Genomic DNA, 22,357 nt, shown 5'->3' with positions numbered 1-22,357 from the left:
GTGTCTCGAGACCTAAGTCTGCCATGGGAGGAGGTACAAGTACCCCCTCATCTCTGGGACCAACTGTCCCCAGGCCTAGCCACAGTCCCCGCCCTCACGGGGCTCGCAGGGAGAAGCTAGGCCTCTGGTCTAGTAAGGTTAATCAGGTATACATAAAGGAGCTCGTGGGGATGGCAATCTTGTGAACTGCAGGTGGTAGCAAGCTCAGGCTTGCAGTGAATTTTGATGGTGATATATGCAGTGAATATTGATAGTGATATGTGCAGTGAATATTGATGGTGATATATGTGATGAGTATTGATAGTGATACATGCAGTGAGTATTGATGGTGATATATGCAGTGTATAGTGAAGGTGATACATGCAGTGAATATTGATAGTGATATATGCAATGAATATTGATAGTGATATATGCAATGAATATTGATAACAATAAATTATAACAATAGTAATAATCTATCACTATAATAATAAACTATTCACATATTAATTTACAAAATAACATAAAAAAGAACCATACTGAAAGTTTTTGTTTGTTTACATCAGTTTTGGCGCGAAAATTACTTGGCTTCCCACGCTCAAGTTTTTTTCTTAAAAAGTTGTAAATTATCAAGTTTGTGGATGATGAAGGCCGAGTTGCTGTATGTGGACTTAGAGAACTTTAAGTCCTATAATGGGTGCCACCGTCTAGGACCCTTAGACCCCTTCACAGCTATTATTGGACCTAATGGAGCAGGTGACTGTATTTGTGTGTACTTGAACTTGTTAAGTTGATGACTTAACTTGATCAAGAGATTAATTGTTAGTAAGTTTAAGTACAGTTACACTCAAGTACAGTTACACTCAAGTACAGTTATACTCAAGTACAGTTATACTCAAGTACAGTTATACTCAAGTACAGTTATACTCAAGTACAGTTATACTCAAGTACAGTTATACTCAAGTACAGTTATACTCAAGTACAGTTATACTCAAGTACAGTTATACTCAAGTACAGTTACACTCAAGTACAGTTATACTCAAGTACAGTTACACTCAAGTACAGTTACACTCAAGTACAGTTATACTCAAGTACAGTTATACTCAAGTACAGTTATACTCAAGTACAGTTATACTCAAGTACAGTTACACTCAAGTACAGTTACACTCAAGTACCTGGAGTTTACCTGGAGAGAGTTTCGGGGGTCAACGCCCCCGCGGCCCGGTCTGTGACCAGGCCTCCTGGTGGATCAGCGCCTGATCAACCAGGCTGTTGCTGCTGGCTGCACGCAAACCAACGTACGAGCCACAGCCCGGCTGATCAGGAACTGACTTTAGGTGCTTGTCCAGTGCCTGCTTGAAGACTGCCAGGGGTCTGTTGGTAATCCCCCTTATGTGTGCTGGGAGGCAGTTGAACAGTCTCGGGCCCCTGACACTTATTGTATGGTCTCTTAACGTGCTAGTGACACCCCTGCTTTTCATTGGGGGGATGGTGCATCGTCTGCCAAGTCTTTTGCTTTCGTAGTGAGTGATTTTCGTGTGCAAGTTCGGTACTAGTCCCTCTAGGATTTTCCAGGTGTATATAATCATGTATCTCTCCCTCCTGCGTTCCAGGGAATACAGGTTTAGAAACCTCAAGCGCTCCCAGTAATTGAGGTGTTTTATCTCCGTTATGCGCGCCGTGAAAGTTCTCTGTACATTTTCTAGGTCGGCAATTTCACCTGCCTTGAAAGGTGCTGTTAGAGTGCAGCAATATTCCAGCCTAGATAGAACAAGTGACCTGAAGAGTGTCATCATGGGCTTGGCCTCCCTAGTTTTGAAGGTTCTCATTATCCATCCTGTCATTTTTCTAGCAGATGCGATTGATACAATGTTATGGTCCTTGAAGGTGAGATCCTCCGACATAATCACTCCCAGGTCTTTGACGTTGGTGTTTCGCTCTATTTCGTGGCCAGAATTTGTTTTGTACTCTGATGAAGATTTAATTTCCTCATGTTTACCATATCTGAGTAATTGAAATTTCTCATCGTTGAACTTCATATTGTTTTCTGCAGCCCACTGAAAGATTTGGTTGATGTCCGCCTGGAGCCTTGCAGTGTCTGCAATGGAAGACACTGTCATGCAGATTCGGGTGTCATCTGCAAAGGAAGACACGGTGCTGTGGCTGACATCCTTGTCTATGTCGGATATGAGGATGAGGAACAAGATGGGAGCTAGTACTGTGCCTTGTGGAACAGAGCTTTTCACCGTAGCTGCCTCGGACTTTACTCTGTTGACGACTACTCTCTGTGTTCTGTTAGTGAGGAAATTATAGATCCATCGACCGACTTTTCCTGTTATTCCTTTAGCGCGCATTTTGTGCGCTATTACGCCATGGTCACACTTGTCGAAGGCTTTTGCAAAGTCTGTATATATTACATCTGCATTCTTTTTGTCTTCTAGTGCATTTAGGACCTTGTCGTAGTGATCCAGTAGCTGAGACAGACAGGAGCGACCTGTTCTAAACCCATGTTGCCCTGGGTTGTGTAACTGATGGGTTTCTAGATGGGTGGTGATCTTGCTTCTTAGGACCCTTTCAAAGATTTTTATGATATGGGATGTTAGTGCTATTGGTCTGTAGTTCTTTGCTGTTGCTTTACTGCCCCCTTTGTGGAGTGGGGCCATGTCTGTTGTTTTTAGTAACTGAGGGACGACCCCCGTGTCCATGCTCCCTCTCCATAGGATGGAAAAGGCTCGTGATAGGGGCTTCTTGCAGTTCTTGATGAACACAGAGTTCCACGAGTCTGGCCCTGGGGCAGAGTGCATGGGCATGTCATTTATCGCCTGTTCGAAGTCATTTGGCGTCAGGATAACATCGGATAGGCTTGTGTTAATCAAATTTTGTGGCTCTCTCATAAAAAATTCATTTTGATCTTCGACTCTCAGTCTGGTTAGCGGCTTGCTAAAAACTGAGTCATATTGGGACTTGAGTAGCTCACTCATTTCCTTGCTGTCATCTGTGTAGGACCCATCTTGTTTAAGTAGGGGCCCAATACTGGGCGTTGTTCTCGATTTTGATTTGGCATAGGAGAAGAAATACTTTGGGTTTCTTTCGATTTCATTTATAGCTTTTAGTTCTTCCCGCGATTCCTGACTCCTAAAGGATTCTTTTAGCTTAAGTTCGATGCTTGCTATTTCTCTGACCAGTGTCTCCCTGCGCATTTCAGATATATTGACCTCTTTTAGCCGCTCTGTTATTCTTTTCCGTCGCCTGTAAAGGGAGCGCCTGTCTCTTTCTATTTTACATCTACTCCTCCTTTTTCTTTGAGGAATAAGCCTTGTGCATACATCGAGTGCCACCGAGTTAATCTGTTCTAGGCATAAGTTTGGGTCTGTGTTGCTTAGTATATCTTCCCAGCTTATATCGGTTAGGACTTGGTTTACTTGGTCCCACTTTATGTTTTTGTTATTGAAGTTGAATTTGGTGAATGCTCCCTCGTGACTAGTCTCATTTTGTCGGTCTGGGGCTCCTCGCATACATGTCTGAACCTCAATTATGTTGTGATCTGAGTATATTGTTTTTGATATGGTGACATTTCTTATCAGATCATCATTGTTAGTGAATATGAGGTCTAGTGTATTCTCCAGTCTAGTAGGCTCTATTATTTGCTGGTTTAAATTGAATTTTGTGCAGAGATTTAAAAGCTCGTGTGAGTGTGAGTTTTCATCAGAGCTGCCTCCTGGTGTTATTACTGCAACAATATTATTTGCTATATTCCTCCATTTTAGGTGCCTTAAGTTGAAATCCCCCAGGAGCAAGATGTTGGGTGCAGGAGCTGGAAGATTTTCCAGACAGTGGTCAATTTTTAACAGCTGTTCCTGGAATTGCTGGGATGTTGCATCCGGAGGCTTGTAGACTACCACAATGACTAGGTTTTGGTTCTCGACCTTTACTGCTAAAACTTCCACTACGTCATTTGAGGCATTAAGCAGTTCTGTGCAAACAAGTGACTCTGCAATGTACAGGCCAACCCCCCCCTTTTGCCTGTTCACTCTGTCACATCTGTATAGGTTGTAACCTGGGATCCATATTTCATTGTCCAAGTGATCCTTTATGTGGGTCTCAGTGAAAGCCGCGAACATTGCCTTTGCCTCTGCAAGCAGTCCACGGATGAAAGGTATTTTGTTGTTTGTTGCTGGCTTTAGACCCTGTATATTTGCAAAGAAGAATGTTATCGGACTGGTGGTATTGTTGGTACTGGGGGGGGATTTTTTTTCCGGCATTAGTATCTGTATCTGTTGGTTTGGAGTGGAGGCCATCGACTGTGGTTCCACTCCAGGAATGACTGGATTTGGTGTACGATTTCTGCCATTTCCTGCCAGTTTTTTTTCCTTCCTGGCACTAAAAAACCTCTCCCTCTTGAGTGGCTGTGGCTACCCAGGTTTTCCCATGGCCTGGATGTTTTGTATCTTTTTGTCCCCTTTAGATGGTATGCCTGGCAATTTAAGTTATAGCACAGTCTTTCCTGTACTGAAGAGGTACACATTTCAGGGTGAAAAAGCTTACAGGAAGGGAGTTTGCATTTTCCTGTTGTCATATGGGCATGGCATTTTCTAGGGTGGTCATAGTTGCACGTCCCATCTGTTTTTCCAGATTTCCCATGCCAGCAGATACCAAGTGCAGTTACAAGTACAGTTACACTCAAGTACAGTTATACTCAAGTACAGTTACACTCAAGTACAGTTATACTCAAGTACAGTTATACTCAAGTACAGTTACACTCAAGTACAGTTATACTCAAGTACAGTTACACTCAAGTACAGTTATACTCAAGTACAGTTACACTCAAGTACAGTTATACTCAAGTACAGTTATACTCAAGTACAGTTACACTCAAGTACAGTTATACTCAAGTACAGTTACACTCAAGTACAGTTATACTCAAGTACAGTTATACTCAAGTACAGTTACACTCAAGTACAGTTACACTCAAGTACAGTTATACTCAAGTACAGTTACACTCAAGTACAGTTATACTCAAGTACAGTTATACTCAAGTACAGTTACACTCAAGTACAGTTATACTCAAGTACAGTTACACTCAAGTACAATTATACTCAAGTACAGTTACACTCCAGTACAGTTATACTCAAGTACAGTTACACTCAAGTACAGTTACACTCAAGTACAGTTATACTCAAGTACAGTTATACTCAAGTACAGTTACACTCAAGTACAGTTACACTCAAGTACAGTTATACTCAAGTACAGTTATACTCAAGTACAGTTACACTCAAGTACAGTTACACTCAAGTACAGTTACACTCAAGTACAGTTACACTCAAGTACAGTTATACTCAAGTAGTTACACTCAAGTACAGTTATACTCAAGTACATTTATACTCAAGTACAGTTACACTCAAGTACAGTTATACTTAAGTACAGTTATACTTAAGTACAGTTATACTGAAGTACAGTTATACTGAAGTACAGTTATACTCAAGTACAGTTACACTCAAGTACAGTTACACTCAAGTACAGTTACACTCAAGTACAGTTACACTCAAGTACAGTTACAAGTACAGTTACACTCAAGTGCAGTTACAAGTACAGTTACACTCAAGTACAGTTACACTCAAGTACAGTTACACCTAAGTACAGTTACACCCAAGTACAGTTAAACTCAAGTACAGTTACACCCAAGTACAGTTACAAGTACAGTTACACTCAAGTACAGTTACACTCAAGTACAGTTACACCCAAGTACAGTTACACCCAAGTACAGTTAAAAGTACAGTTACACTCAAGTACAGTTACACTCAAGTACAGTTACACCCAAGTACAGTTACAAGTACAGTTACACTCAAGTACAGTTACACTCAAGTACAGTTACAAGTACAGTTACACTCAAGTACAGTTACACTCAAGTACAGTTACACTCAAGTACAGTTACACTCAAGTACAGTTACACCCAAGTACAGTTACAAGTACAGTTACACTCAAGTAAAGTTACACTCAAGTACAGTTACACTCAAGTACAGTTACACCCAAGTACAGTTACACTCAAGTACAGTTACACTCAAGTACAGTTACACCCAAGTACAGTTACACCCAAGTACAGTTACAAGTACAGTTACACTCAAGTAAAGTTACACTCAAGTACAGTTACACTCAAGTACAGTTACACTCAAGTACAGTTACACTTAAGTACAGTTACACTCAAGTACAGTTACACTCAAGTACAGTTACACTCAAGTACAGTTACACCCAAGTACAGTTACAAGTACAGTTACACTCAAGTACAGTTACAAGTACAGTTACACTCAAGTACAGTTACAAGTACAGTTACACTCAAGTACAGTTACACTCAAGTACAGTTATACTCAAGTACAGTTATACTCTACAGTTACACCCAAGTACAGTTACACCCAAGTACAGTTACACTCAAGTACAGTTACACTCAAGTACAGTTACACTCAAGTACAGTTACACCCAAGTACAGTTACAAGTACAGTTACACTCAAGTACAGTTACACTCAAGTACAGTTACACCCAAGTACAGTTACACCCAAGTACAGTTACACTCAAGTACAGTTACACTCAAGTACAGTTACACTCAAGTACAGTTACACTTAAGTACAGTTACACCCAAGTACAGTTACAAGTACAGTTACACTCAAGTACAGTTACAAGTACAGTTACACTCAGGTAGTTACAAGTACAGTTACACTCAAGTACAGTTACACTCAAGTACAGTTACACTCAAGTACAGTTATACTCAAGTACAGTTATACTCAAGTACAGTTACACTCAAGTACAGTTACACTCAAGTACAGTTACACTCAAGTACAGTTACACTCAAGTACAGTTATACTCAAGTACAGTTATACTCAAGTACAGTTACACTCAAGTACAGTTACACTCAAGTACAGTTACACTCAAGTATAGTTACACTCAAGTACAGTTACAAGTACAGTTACACTCAAGTACAGTTACACTCAAGTACAGTTACACTCAAGTACAGTTACACTCAAGTACAGTTACACTCAAGTACAGTTACACTCAAGTACAGTTACACTCAAGTACAGTTACAAGTACAGTTACACTCAAGTACAGTTACACTCAAGTATAGTTACACACAATTACACAAATTTAAGTTACTTCAGTAATCATACATACTAACGGAAACAAGTCAAACTGACTTATTTCTGTTGGGTAATTTTCAAGTGTTAATGTGTATGATAATTGTAGTTATGTGCACCTGTACTTAAACTACATAAGTCAGAGTTACTTATTTCATTGGGGTCCTTGGAATTTCAGGAATTGGAGCTGTCTTTTGCTTCCTTGGATCAAACCTGATTATCTGTATTACCCTTATGAGCTTAGCACTTACCATGAATATATTAATGTGTAATGGCAATTATGTATTCAAAAATTTAATTTTCATAGTATGTATTTGAATATTTAAAATTTTTTAATTCCAGCTGCAAGTTCAGAATAATTGTTGTAAGGTTATATAGTAAGCCCATGGGCAGTTTTTAAGATAATATACTCACAAATAATTATTCTTTGTAGTAGGCCTATGCTAAATATTCCTTGAAGGTTATCCTAGGTAATTTACGCATATGTTACTATGCAAAATAACCGCAGGAGGAGTTGAATGATAGCTCTAAAGGAATCATTCAGGACCCTGTACACCGTGTATGTCAGGCCTATATTGGAGTATGCAGCACCAGTTTGGAACCCACACCTAGCCAAGCACATAAGGAAATTAGAGAAAGTGCAAAGGTTTGCAACAAGACTAGTCCTGGAGCTAAGGGGCATGTCCTGTGGGGTTGCTTTTCATGTTCAATCAACTGCCTCCCAGCATACATAAGGAGGATTACCAATAGACCCCTGGCTGTCTTCAAGAAGGCACTGGACAGGCACCTAAAGTCAGTACCTGATTAGCCGAGCTGTGGTTCATATGTCAGGTTGCATGCAGCCTACAGTAACAGCCTGGTTGATCAGTCCCTGATCCACCATGAGGTCTGGTCATAGACCAAGCCACAGGGGCATTGACCCCCAAAACCCTCTTCAGGTATACTCCAGGTATACACATCATCTGGAGCTTGCAGTGTTGCAGAAATAAGTAGAAAACCCAGGCAGATTCACTCATGTTCTCTTGAGATAATCTGCCTGAATTTCCTACTCATTTCTGTAACATTACAAGCTCCTGATGATATGTTGATTTGCATCACAAAAGGCCTAGAGTTATCATTCATCTATCTCTGTGAATATTTTGCATCTTTTATTGCTCATGTACAATTATTGCATTTGTTACTATGTAAGATAATTGTACTCATATGTACATATACATCTACAATAAGTATATTTAAGATAGTCCTATAATAAATATTTTTAGATCCGTAATGTAGTATATTCTTGGTAGGCTTCCAGTAATTAAAAAAAAGATTTTTATTTCTTTGCAATGTTTACAATGTGTGATTACAATTTTGATTTGTTAAGTACAGTATAAAGAAAATCACTGTCATGCCGGGACATTTTGACCAATTCTGGAAACTGTCTTTAACTTAAATTTAGCTTACCTTAAAATTTCTTATTTAATATGGAACATTTGTGCCATAACTTATTGTGTTGCCTACAATATCTATGCACAGTCTGTGACATATACTGTACATACAACATGTGCAGCAGAAAGTAATAAACATAAACTTCAAACATTGGAGAAAAACGCAGACATGCAGGAGATCGTAACTACAAAGGTCAAGTTGCCATGTTTTGTTGTAGGGCTCTTGAGCCTAACTTACAAATGCAGAAGACAATATTTACACATTCCTTCAAACAGACCAGATATTAAGTAATAAATTTGTTCACTGATCTGGATTATGGCCGTAGTGGAGTGTACTTTATGCTTCACAATGCCTCATATATTATGTAGGTCATATTTTCAAGAAGGAAAAATATTGAAGATCACAGTACAATATTTATAGAATATTAAGAGTGGTCAGGGGTCATGTACAGCATTTTGTGCATCTCTAAATTAAAATTATATTTTTTAATTTTTTTTTTGGTGTTGAAAAGTTTTAATCCATGGAATTGGAGCTATTGTATTTTTCTCCTTGAATAAAACTTGATAATGTCCCATTTTCATGGGGCTGTATAATCCTTATTAATTTAGCGATTCCCTGAATATACAAGTACAGTATTATCAATAGTAGTTTTTGCTTGTGCCCTAAGTAAGTTTATTTGGATACAGGTACACATAAGTACAATTATCATACATAGTGTAAATTACCCACCCGGATAACCCAGAAAAGTCAGACAAAGTGATTTATTTCCATTAGAGTTATTGAAGCATTTCAGATCATTATTGAGTAATTTCTTTCTCAGGAAAGTCCAACTTCATGGATGCCATATCGTTTGTCATGGGTGAGAAGATCTCGAGCCTACGAGTTAGACAGTTGTCTGATCTAATTCATGGTGCTTCCATTGGCAAACCCGTCTCGCATTCGGCACAGGTAACAGCAGTATTTCGTTTGGAAGATGGCAAGGAGCAGCACTTCACCCGTTTGATTCAGGGATTATCATCAGACCACAAGGTCAATGGCAAGGTAAGCTAAGGTTTATGGCTATGCAATAGAACATTAACTTATAAATAAGATGTTCTGGAAATTGTTTGTAACTTGAGTGTTTGAAACCTGTTTTTCCATAGATTCCCATGTTATAATCAGAGCTGTGGCCCAAAGTTTCTATAATTTATATCTAACTTATCCTAACATTGAAATTAAAAGTACCATATGGTACAATCCCCATTTCATTTCTCACTCTTTCTCTCATTCTCTGTATTTCTTATGTGAGTTTATTTAGGTACAGGTACACATTAGTACAATTATCATACCTAGTAACATGTAACATTGGCTGTCTCTTGCCAAGGTGGGGTAACCCATGAAAGGGAAACACATTCACCATTATTTATTGAATCCCTGTCTTGCCAGACGCATGCTAACATCACAGTTTAGATGACCCACAGACCTACGTACATCATCCTCACCTTTCCTTTAGAGTGCAGGCACTGTACTTCCTTCTCCAGGACTCTAATCTGTATAACTGGTTTCTCTGAATCTCTTCATAAATGTTACTTTGCTCACACTCTAGCATCATGTCAAATCATAAAAGACTCTACATATGCTCACTATTCTTCACTGTTGTGGTGTTGTATGAGGAATGTGGTGAGGGAAGTGTAAGACTACCTTTCCCATTCCCTTCCTCATACAGTATAGCACAACACTTTACTTGTGCTCTCCTTCCACTCCCCTTATAAGGCGGAGGTTCCTTGAAACCAGTGAACTATAGAACCAAGGAATTGAAGCTACCTGGAGAGAGTTCCGGGGGTCAACACCCCTGCGGCCCGGTCTGTGACCTAGCCTCAGGGTGGATCAGGGCCTGATCAGCCAGGCTGTTACTGCTGATTCATTTCTTTGAAATGAACCTGATGGCCTCCCACTCTCAAAGTACTGTATGACCCCTTTTGTTAAGTTTTTCTCCACTATAAGAATAATAATAAAAAATCTCTTAACCCGTAATTGTTATGGCTAGAGGCTAGAGGGGCATTTGCCCTCTCGCATGTCACAGCAAAATTTCACATATGGCTCAAGTGTTTATACCCTGTAAAAACATAGTGGCCACCTTACTAATATACCAGTGTGTCTAGATACACAAGCACAGGCAGGGCCAGGAGCTGAGTCTCGACCCCTGCAACTACAATTAGGTGAGTACAGGTAGCTTTAAATACAATAGGACCCCCATATCGGCAGGGAATATGTTCGAAGGACCTGCTGTGAATATTGAAGCCACTAATAGTAGAATATTCTATATATAAGTCCTATGCATACCTATTATAAAGTTTTTTTATTATTAACACACTGGCTGATTCCCACCAAGGCAGGGTGGCCCGAAAAAGAAAAACTTTCACCATCATTCACTCCATCACTGTCTTGCCAGAAGGGTGCTTTACACTACAGTTTTTAAACTGCAACATTAACACCTCTCCTTCAGAGTGCAGGCACTGTACTTCCCATCTCCAGGACTCAAGTCCGGCCTGCCGGTTTCCCTGAATCCCTTCATAAATGTTACCTTGCTCACACTCCAACAGCATGTCAAGTATTAAAAATCATTTGTCTCCATTCACTCCTATCAAACACGCTCACGCATGCCTGCTGGAAGTCCAAGCCCCTCACACACAAAACCTCCTTTACCCCCTCCCTCCAACCTTTCCTAGGCCGACCCCTACCCCGCCTTCCTTCCACTACAGACTGATACACTCTTGAAGTCATTCTGTTTCACACTGTAAGTGGAAAATTATCACTTTTTCACTAATGAGAAGTACTTCATGGCTTCTCTTAGGCTCTGATGATCTGGCAGCTTCTCTACTTAAATGGTTTGGGGCCATTATGATCCAAAATTAAGAGGTATTTTTGAGCCACAGTAAACCAACTGAAACCGCAGATACTGAATTAGTGGATACAGGGGGTTCTACTGTATATTTTCTTCATCTTGGTATGTTTTAATTTCTTTATATAGCCTGTGAGCGGCAAGATGTACATGAAGGAACTGGAAGATCTGGGGATAAACGTGAAGGCCAAAAATTTCTTGGTGTTCCAGGGAGCAATAGAGTCCATAGCGATGAAGAATCCCAAGGAGAGAACAGTGCTCTTTGAAGAAATGTGCGGGTAAGACTCTGTGAGATGATTACTTATACTATCTGCTATCTTTGCAATAAGCAGTTGGAGGTGTAATTTGCAATCTAGATTACGTATCCTGTTATAAGGGCGCCCCACTTTACAGTGCTTCTCTTTACAGCGTTTCACTAATACAGCAGTTTTCAGTTATACCGATTCTTCATTTATTCAGACTTCCTCCAAGCTAAGAACAAAAATATTTTAAAGTAATGTGTGTATTGTATATGCATTTTTTAGGCTTAGCTCCATTACTCACTTAAAATATGATAGTGTAAATTAATTAGCAGGCTTTTATATGCATCTGAAAGTGAAAAGGTTGAATTTTGTTTTACAGCGCCTTTCACTCTACACCAATAGCCCAGAACCTAACCTGCTGTATAAGTGGGGCCCTACGGTAACTGAAGGTGTAATTTGAAGTCTTGCTTGCATGTTGTGTTATTGTAATTTGTCTATACGTATCTTTTTATCTCTTATCTGTTTTATGAAGAATATTCCCTACAAGGGAGGGTCCTTGATGCTTGTTAGGGGCTCTTGATCTAGGGCAGTGTTATTCACTAATTTTTGCAAGAGAGCCACTTCGGTTAAACACATTGAGAGAGTCGCAACTACTGCAAGTTAGCGTAACTCAACTGAATTAAGTAGTACTGAGCTGCTGGTGCAATATAGTAAATGAGAAAAAGTAGACACGAGCCGTGAATTGAGTCATCGCGAGCCGCACAATGAACACCACTGATCTAGGGACTTGGATCTGAGCTCCAGGTCCTTGAATTGAACTTGAATACCTTCCATCACCCCCTCCCCCCTTATGGGCGCTGTATAATCCCTACGGGTTTAGCGCTCCCCATGATCATAATATGAAGAATGCTGAAAGAGTATCAACAACCTTCTTCAAAGTAGAGAGAAAATATCTATTAAAAGAGTATTAGGTGAGTGTAAATAGGTATGATGTCTCTCACACAAAGCAGACATAAGGTCGAGTCTCCATTTATGGCCACTCTTAATTATGATATTTTTTTTAACACCAGCCATTTCCCACTAAGGTAGGAGGACCCAGCAAATGAGTTTATTTTTTTGACAACCTGTATAATAGTAATAATTAGGCCTTGTAACCTCTCCTCCTATAAAAATTATCGAACATAAGGAGTAGAGTATTATTATTATCACACTGGCCGATTCCCACCAAGGCAGGGTGGCCCGAAAAAGAAAAACTTTCACCATCATTCACTCCATCACTGTTTTGCCAGAAGGGTGCTTTACACTACAGTTTTTAAACTGCAACATTAACACCCCTCCTTCAGAGTGCAGGCACTGTACTTCCCATCTCCAGGACTCAAGTCCGGCCTGCCGGTTTCTCTGAACCCCTTCGTAAATGTTACCTTGCTCACACTCCAACAGCACGTCAAGTATTAAAAACCATTTGTCTCCATTCACTCCTATCAAACACACTCACGCATGCTTGCTGGAAGTCCAAGCCCCTTGCACACAAAACCTCCTTTACCCCCTCCCTCCAACCTTTCCTAGGCCGACCCCTACCCCGCCTTCCTTCCACTACAGACTGATACACTCTTGAAGTCACACTGTTTCGCTCCATTCTCTCTACATGTCCGAACCACCTCAACAACCCTTCCTCAGCCCTCTGGACAACAGTTTTGGTAATCCCGCACCTCCTCCTTACTTCCAAACTACGAATTCTCTGCATTATATTCACACCACACATTGCCCTCAGACATGACATCTCCAATGCCTCCAGCCTTCTCCTCGCTGCAACATTCATCACCCATGCTTCACACCCATATAAGAGAGTTGGTAAAACTATACTCTCATACATTCCCCTCTTTGCCTCCAAGGACAAAGTTCTTTGTCTCCACAGACTCCTAAGTGCACCACTCACCCTTTTCCCCTCATCAATTCTATGATTCACCTCATCTTTCATAGACCCATCCGCTGACACGTCCACTCCCAAATATCTGAATACATTCACCTCCTCCATACTCTCTCCCTCCAATCTGATATCCAATCTTTCATCACCTAATCTTTTTGTTATCCTCATAACCTTACTCTTTCCTGTATTCACTTTTAATTTTCTTCTTTCGCACACCCTGCCAAATTCATCCACCAATCTCTGCAACTTCTCTTCAGAATCTCCCAAGAGCACAGTGTCATCAGCAAAGAGCAACTGTGACAACTCCCACTTTATGTGTGATTCTTTATCTTTTAACTCCACGCCTCTTGCCAAGACCCTCGCATTTACTTCTCTTACAACCCCATCTATAAATATATTAAACAACCATGGTGACATCACACATCCTTGTCTAAGGCCTACTTTTCCTGGGAAATAATTTCCCTCTTTCCTACATACTCTAACTTGAGCCTCACTATCCTCGTAAAAACTCTTCACTGCTTTCAGTAACCTACCTCCTACACCATACACCTGCAACATCTGCCACATTGCCCCCCTATCCACCCTGTCATACGCCTTTTCCAAATCCATAAATGTCACAAAGACCTCTTTAGCCTTATCTAAATACTGTTCACTTATATGTTTCACTGTAAACACCTGGTCCACACATCCCCTACCTTTCCTAAAGCCTCCTTGTTCATCTGCTATCCTATTCTCCGTCTTACTCTTAATTCTTTCAATAATAACTCTACCATACACTTTACCAGGTATACTCAGCAGACTTATCCCCCTATAATTTTTGCACTCTTTTGTCCCCTTTGCCTTTATACAAAGGAACTATGCATACCATACCCCCGGCCGGGATTGAACCCGCGGTCATAGAGTCTCAAAACTCCAGCCCGTCGCTTTAGCCACTGCTCTCTGCCAGTCCCTAGGTACCTTACCCTCTTCCATACATTTATTAAATAATTGCACCAATCACTCCAAAACTATATCCCCACCTGTTTTTAACATTTCTAGCTTTATCCCATCGATCCCGGCTGCCTTACCCCCTTGCATTTTACCTACTGCCTCACGAACTTCCCCCACACTCACAACTGGCTCTTCCTCTCTCCTACAAGATGTTATTCCTCCTTGCCTTATAAACGAAATCACAGCTTCCCTATCTTCATCAACATTTAACAATTTCTCAAAATATTCCCTCCATCTTCCCAATACCTCTAACTCTCCATTTAATAACTCTCCTCTCCTATTTTTAACTGACAAATCCATTTGTTCTCTAGGCTTCCTTAACTTTGTTAATCTCACTCCAAAACTTTTTCTTATTTTCAACAAAATTTGTTGATAACTCACCCACTCTCTCATTTGCTCTGTTTACATTGCTTCACCACTCTCTTAACCTCTCTCTTTTTCTCCATATACTCTTCCCTCCTTGCATCACTTCTACTTTGTAAAAACTTCTCATATGCTAACTTTTTCTCCCTTACTACTCTCTTTACATCATCATTCCACCAATCGCTCCTCTTCCTTCCCGCATCCACTTTCCTGTAACCACAAACTTCTGCTGAACACTCTAACACTACGTTTTTAAACCTACCCCATACCTCTTCGACCCCATTGCCTATGCTCTCATTAGCCCATCTATCCTCCAGTAGCTGTTTATATCTTACCCTAACTGCCTCCTCTTTTAGTTTATAAACCTTCACCTCTCTCTTCCCTGATGCTTCTATTCTCCTTGTATCCCATCTACCTTTTACTCTCAGTGTAGCTACAACTAGAAAGTGATCTGATATATCTGTGGCCCCTCTATAAACATGTACATCCTGAAGTCTACTCAACAGTCTTTGATCTACTAATACATAATCCAACAAACTACTGTCATTTCACCCTACATCATATCTTGTATACTTATTTATCCTCTTTTTCTTAAAATATGTATTACCTATAACTAAACCCCTTTCTATACAAAGTTCAATCAAAGGGCTCCCATTATCATTTATGCCTGGCACCCCAAACTTACCTACCACACCCTCTCTAAAAGTTTCTCCTACTTTAGCATTCAGGTCCCCTACCACAATTACTCTCTCACTTGGTTCAAAGGCTCCTATACATTCACTTAACATCTCCCAAAATCTCTCTCTCTCCTCTACATTCCTCTCTTCTCCAGGTGCATACACGCTTATTATGACCCACTTTTCGCATCCAACCTTTACTTTCATCCACATAATTCTTGAATTTACACATTCATATTCTCTTTTCTTCTTCCATAACTGATCCTTCAACATTACTGCCACCCCTTCCTTTGCTCTAACTCTCTCAGATACCCCAGATTTAATCCCATTTATTTCCCCCCACCGAAACTCCCCTAGCCCCTTCAGCTTTGTTTCGCTTAGGGCCAGGACATCCAACTTCTTTTCATTCATAACATCAATCATCTGTTTCTTGTCATCCGCACTACATCCACGCATATTCAAGCATCCCAGTTTTATAAAGTTTTTCTTCTTCTCTTTTTTAGTAAATGTCTACAGGAGAAGGGGTTACTAGCCCATTCCTCCCGGCATTTTAGTCGCCTCATATGACACGCATGGCTTACGGAGGAAAGATTCTTTTCCACTTCCCCATGGACAATAGAAGAAATAAAGAAGAACAAGAGCTATTTAGAAAAAGGAGAAAAACCTAGATGTATGTATATATATATATGCATGTGCATGTCTGTGAAGTGTGACCAAAGTGTAAGTAGGAGTAGCAAGATATCCCTGTTATCTAGCATTTTTATGAGACAGAAAAAGAAACCAGCAATCCTACCATCATGCAAAACAGTTACAGGTTTCTGTTTCACAGTCATCTGGCAGGACGGTAGTACTTCCCTGGGTGGTTGCTGTCGCTGTAGAGTATATGGAGAGTAAAAGAAAGGTGAAGAGAATGGTGAGAGAGTGCAAAAGGAGAGCAGATGATAGAGTGGGAGAGGCACTGTCAAGAAATTTTAATGAAAATAAGAAAAATTTTTTGAGTGAATTAAACAAGATAAGAAAGCCTAGGGAATGAATGGATTTGTCAGTTAAAAACAGAGTAGGGGAGTATGTTTCAAGCCAAATTTAATATTTTATTACAAAAGATTCTGCATTGACCATAGAAGCCTCTGTATATCTTCTTTCAAAACACCGGCCATATCCCACCGAGGCGGGGTGGCCCAAAAGGAAAAACGAAAGTTTCTTCTTTTACATTTAGTAATATATACAAGAGAAGGGGTTACTAGCCCCTTGCTCCTGGCATTTTAGTCGCTTCTTACAACATGCATAGCTTACGGAGGAAGAATTCTGTTCCACTTCCCCGTGGAGAGACTGTATACGTATATTTATTGTAATTTTATCACTCATTCGCTCGTTTGTTTTTAAAGGCCTATTTTGTTTGTCAATCGATAGATGTTATGATTAGGTGTTTTGCTGTACCACGTTGTACAGAAAGTTGTTAATACAGTACAGGGATTTTTTTTATTACCAGGTCTGTGGGGCTGAAAAGAGAATATGACAGGTTGAAGGCTGAGATGCTGCAGGCCGAACTGGATACCAGTTTTACATACAAGAAGAAAAAAGGGATCACAGCTGAACGTAAGGAAGTTGAGCACGACAAGGAGGAAGCTGAGAAGTACCAGAGGTTAAAGAATGAACTGGTAAGCTCAATTACAGGAGGGCCTCTCCTATACAGCACCTATTTTCAGTGTTCCATGTTTTCATTGGCTTTCAATTGAGTTGTTGTTGTATACTGAAATAAAACCATTATCATTACTAAATTATACTAATTGTAATACTGTTATTTGTTTTTTGCTACCTCACTATTATAAATCTTATTAATTATAAAAAATTTTATTACCTACATAACCATGGGTTTTTAACATGCACTCAAGTGTCACCCATTTCTGTATAAACAGTGTATCATGTTGCTATAAACTTTATTTTTATATAACGTGCTGGCTGTCTCCCGCTGAGCCAGGGTGACCCAAAAAAGAAACACTTTTACCATCATTCATACTATCACTGTCTTTTCAGAGGTACACTGATATGACAGTTTAGATGTCACTTTAAACAGCACATATCCTAAACTCCTCCTTTAAAGTGCAGGCACTGTACTTCCCACCTACAGGACTCAAGTCTGGCTAACCAGGTTCCCTGAATCCCTTCACAAAATATTACCCTGCTCACACTCCACAGCTCGTCAAGTCCCAAAAACTGTTCGTCTCCATTCACTCCTATCTAACACACTAACACATGCCTGTATTTGCAATAAGAAATATGAATTAAATCACAGAATGGGTAGGGCTTGATCCCATGTACAGTGGACCCCCGCATAACGATATTATTTCAATCCAGAAGTCTGTTTGGGTGCCGTTATAGACTGAATTTGTTCCCATAAGAAATATTGTGAATTAGATTAGTCCTTTTCAGACCCCTAAAAATACACCTACAAAAGCACTTACAAAAATAAACTTACATAATTGGTCGAGTTGGGAGCTGATCGTTATCCGGGGGTCCACTGTATTTCACTTGAGTCAATATTCTCTGCTGGACAGTGGCTGATGTGATTAAATACTTGTTGAAGGCTGTGAATGCTGCTTCAGTAAATGTTTTGGAAGTTCCCTGAGAGAAACCATTGTTATTGCAACATAGAGGTTGTGCTGACAAACACTTTTCAAAACTGATTACATACATAGTATTTTAATCTCAGTGGCTATGTCCAGCCAAGGAAGGATGACCTCAAAGAAGAAAATACATTCACCATCATTCATACAATTGCTGTCTTGCCAAAAGTGTGCTGACCATCACTTTTCAAATTGCCCTCCGACTGCAATGTCCCCCACCCCTACTACCGTCCCACCTCTAGGACTTTAAATCCAGCTAACCAGTTTCCCTGAATTACTTCATAAAAGTTACTTATTCACACTCCTTGTTCACACTCTTTAAAAAAACCACTCTTAGCACACTCACACACAAGCCTGCTAGATGCTCAAGCCCCCAAAACTCAAAGCTTCTTTGACCCCCTCCCTCCAACCTTCTACCCCAGATTTATACACTTGTCATCCTGTGTCTTAACCCCTTCAACTCAACTCTGAATTATGCCCTTGGTGACCCCATATTGATTTTTTTTTTCAATGAACCATCTGTATCCCATTGAGGCAAAGTGATCTAAAATTAAAAAAAAAAGTCTTTTAAATTTATTAATTTATACAGGAGACGTGGTTACTAGCCCCTTGCTCCTGGCATTTTAGTCATCTCTTATGACACGCATGGCTGATGGAGGAAGACTCCTGTTTCACTTCCCCATGGAGATAAAAAGAAATAAAGAAGAACAAGAACTATTAAGAAAATAAAAGAAAATCCAGATGGGTGTGCAAATGTATATGCATGTACATGCGTGTGTAGTGTCACCTAAGTGTGAGTAGAAGTAGCAAGATATACCTGATATCAATCCAGCTTGATGATTATTATTATTATTATTATTATTATTGTGTGACATGCTTTTATTGGTATTGTTCTATTTACATAAACTGATCATTCCAATATTTTTTAATGGCAGAGAGACAAAAAATGGGATCTACAGCTATTTCGTCTATTTCACAACGAAAGGGAAATTGGCGAGCTTAAACGAGACTTGGAGAAGATGAAGACAGATCTCCAGAAAAGGAAGCAGAATAAAGAAAAGGCAGAGGAAGCAGTGAAAGAAAAGAAAAAAGAAAGAAGCCCCATGTCTGCAGAAATGGCCAAAATGGAAGAGAAAATCAGAGAGATGGTAGGGAATTACGTACCTTTTCAGTTTGTTTGAGGTGGGGGCGGGTGGGATCCAGCTCTTGGTCATCATCATCAGTTTATGAGTACCTCCTTGAGATTGTGCAGGTGAGGTGGGTGAGCTCTGGCTCTTTCCACTGACTGATGTGATTGAACTCTTGTGATGTCTTTTTAAGCTTCCTCTATTGAGTCCAGATCCATTGCATTTTTACTTAACTCGTTCCATTTACCTATTCTTTTTTTTTAACACACCACCCATCTACCACTGAGCTAGGGTGACCTAAAAAAGAGGAAATGCTTCACTGTCATTCAGTCAATCACTGTCTTGCCAGACGTGTTCTGACATCACAGTTCAGATGACTCTCTGCACTGTAACACTACCAATGGAAATAAACCAGTTCGACCTTTTTGGGTTTATGTAATTTACATACGTTATTTTGTATGATAATTGTCCTTGTATGGACCTCTACCTAAATAAACTTATACTCGTATGTTGAGGTGATACTTCTTAAAATTTCCATGATTTAATTTTTTTGGGGCAAGTGTGTGAATGATTGGGATTCATGAAGGCACTTGCTACGAGTGCTTGATATCGGGGAGGGTGGATTGGACATGATGTCCTGGTGCTCATCACTTACTACTCCTACCTACCCTAACAGAGTGAGAGAGGTACATCTTGAGGGTGGTGGCAAGGGAGGGCATGCATGGTCAGCAGAAGTTGGGTTGGGAAAAGTATGAGCCTAGTTACTTTGTTAGGTTGGACTGCCTTGAGATGTCATAGTTGGGATTCCCTGTTTCTGCCTAATTTTGTTACCCTTAATACCTACATTTCACCTACTGTCTCATTTTTAAATTGTTTCTGATTCCTGGGTGCCTGAAGTCACAATTTTTGGATACCCCTTTATAATAATGGATATTATCACATATATTATCACACTGGCCGATTCCCACCAAGGCAGGGTGGCCCGAAAAAGAAAAACTTTCACCATCATTCACTCCATCACTGTCTTGCCAGAAGGGTGCTTTACACTACAGTTTTTAAACTGCAACATTAGCACCCCTCCTTCAGAGTGCAGGCACTGTACTTCCCATCTCCAGGACTCAAGTCCGGCCTGCCGGTTTCCCTGAATCCCTTCATAAATGTTACTTTGCTCACACTCCAACAGCACGTCAAGTATTAAAAACCATTTGTCTCCATTCACTCCTATCAAACACGCTCACGCATGCCTGCTGGAAGTCCAAGCCCCTCGCACACAAAACCTCCTTTACCCCCTCCCTCCAACCCTTCCTAGGCCGACCCCTACCCCGCCTTCCTTCCACTACAGACTGATACACTCTTGAAGTTATTCTCTCTCGCTCCATTCTCTCTACATGTCCGAACCACCTCAACAACCCTTCCTCAGCCCTCTGGACAACAGTTTTGGTAATCCCGCACCTCCTCCTAACTTCCAAACTACGAATTCTCTGCATTATATTCACACCACACATTGCCCTCAGACATGACATCTCCACTGCCTCCAGCCTTCTCCTCGCTGCAACATTCATCACCCATGCTTCACACCCATATAAGAGCGTTGGTAAAACTATACTCTCATACATTCCCCTCTTTGCCTCCAAGGACAAAGTTCTCTGTCTCCACAGACTCCTAAGTGCACCACTCACTCTTTTTCCCTCATCAATTCTATGATTCACCTCATCTTTCATAGACCCATCCGCTGACACGTCCACTCCCAAATATCTGAATACGTTCACCTCCTCCATACTCTCTCCCTCCAATCTGATATTCAATCTTTCATCACCTAATCTTTTTGTTATCCTCATAACCTTACTCTTTCCTGTATTCACCTTTAATTTTCTTCTTTTGCACACCCTACCAAATTCATCCACCAATCTCTGCAGCTTCTCTTCAGAATCTCCCAAGAGCACAGTGTCATCAGCAAAGAGCAGCTGTGACAACTCCCACCCTGTGTGTGATTCTTTATCTTTTAACTCCACGCCTCTTGCCAAGACCCTCGCATTTACTTCTCTTACAACCCCATCTATAAATATATTAAACAACCACGGTGACATCACACATCCCTGTCTAAGGCCTACTTTTACTGGGAAAAAATTTCCCTCTTTTCTACATACTCTAACTTGAGCCTCACTATCCTCGTAAAAACTCTTCACTGCTTTCAGTAACCTACCTCCTACACCATACACTTGCAACATCTGCCACATTGCCCCCCTATCCACCCTGTCATACGCCTTTTCCAAATCCATAAATGCCACAAAGACCTCTTTAGCCTTATCTAAATACTGTTCACTTATATGTTTCACTGTAAACACCTGGTCCACACACCCCCTACCTTTCCTAAAGCCTCCTTGTTCATCTGCTATCCTATTCTCCGTCTTACTCTTAATTCTTTCAATTATAATTCTACCATACACTTTACCAGGTACACTCAACAGACTTATCCCCCTATAATTTTTGCACTCTCTTTTATCCCCTTTGCCTTTATACAAAGGAACTATGCATGCTCTCTGCCAATCCCTAGGTACCTTACCCTCTTCCATACATTTATTAAATAATTGCACCAACCACTCCAAAACTATATCCCCACCTGCTTTTAACATTTCTATCTTTATCCCATCAATCCCGGCTGCCTTACCCCCTTTCATTTTACCTACTGCCTCACGAACTTCCCCCACACTCACAACTGGCTCTTCCTCACTCCTACAAGATGTTATTCCTCCTTGCCCTATACACGAAATCACAGCTTCCCTATCTTCATCAACATTTAACAATTCCTCAAAATATTCCCTCCATCTTCCCAATACCTCTAACTCTCCATTTAATAACTCTCCTCTCCTATTTTTAACTGACAAATCCATTTGTTCTCTAGGCTTCCTTAACTTGTTAATCTCACTCCAAAACTTTTTCTTATTTTCAACAAAATTTGTTGATAACAGCTCACCCACTCTCTCATTTGCTCTCT

The 22,357-nt window shown here is 40.4% G+C and overlaps 1 protein-coding gene across 3 annotated transcripts in view; it reads left to right on the top strand.

Moving 5' to 3' along the window:
• The first annotated feature begins 529 nt into the window (after positions 1–529).
• The window catches only part of LOC128697300 (structural maintenance of chromosomes protein 1A), an 81,799-nt gene continuing 59,971 nt past the window's right edge, over positions 530–22,357 (top strand). For 2 of the 3 annotated variants that reach the window (XR_011394567.1, XR_011394566.1), the window contains exons 1-5: positions 530–735; positions 9,352–9,572; positions 11,542–11,690; positions 17,101–17,269; positions 19,171–19,383. Coding sequence is in view for 1 of the 3 variants with exons in the window: in XM_070104153.1 (XP_069960254.1) it covers positions 621–735; positions 9,352–9,572; positions 11,542–11,690; positions 17,101–17,269; positions 19,171–19,383 (867 nt within the window). In the remaining 2 variants the exon portion in view is untranslated. The remainder of the gene's footprint in view (positions 736–9,351; positions 9,573–11,541; positions 11,691–17,100; positions 17,270–19,170; positions 19,384–22,357) is intronic. The other variant, XM_070104153.1, reaches the window with a different exon arrangement.

The sequence above is a fragment of the Cherax quadricarinatus genome, chromosome 89 (genome assembly GCF_038502225.1).
Source record: "Cherax quadricarinatus isolate ZL_2023a chromosome 89, ASM3850222v1, whole genome shotgun sequence".
NCBI classification, from domain to species: domain Eukaryota; kingdom Metazoa; phylum Arthropoda; class Malacostraca; order Decapoda; family Parastacidae; genus Cherax; species Cherax quadricarinatus.
The sequence above is the reverse complement of the archived record's forward strand: the minus strand, read 5'-3'. Positions and strand labels throughout refer to the sequence as shown.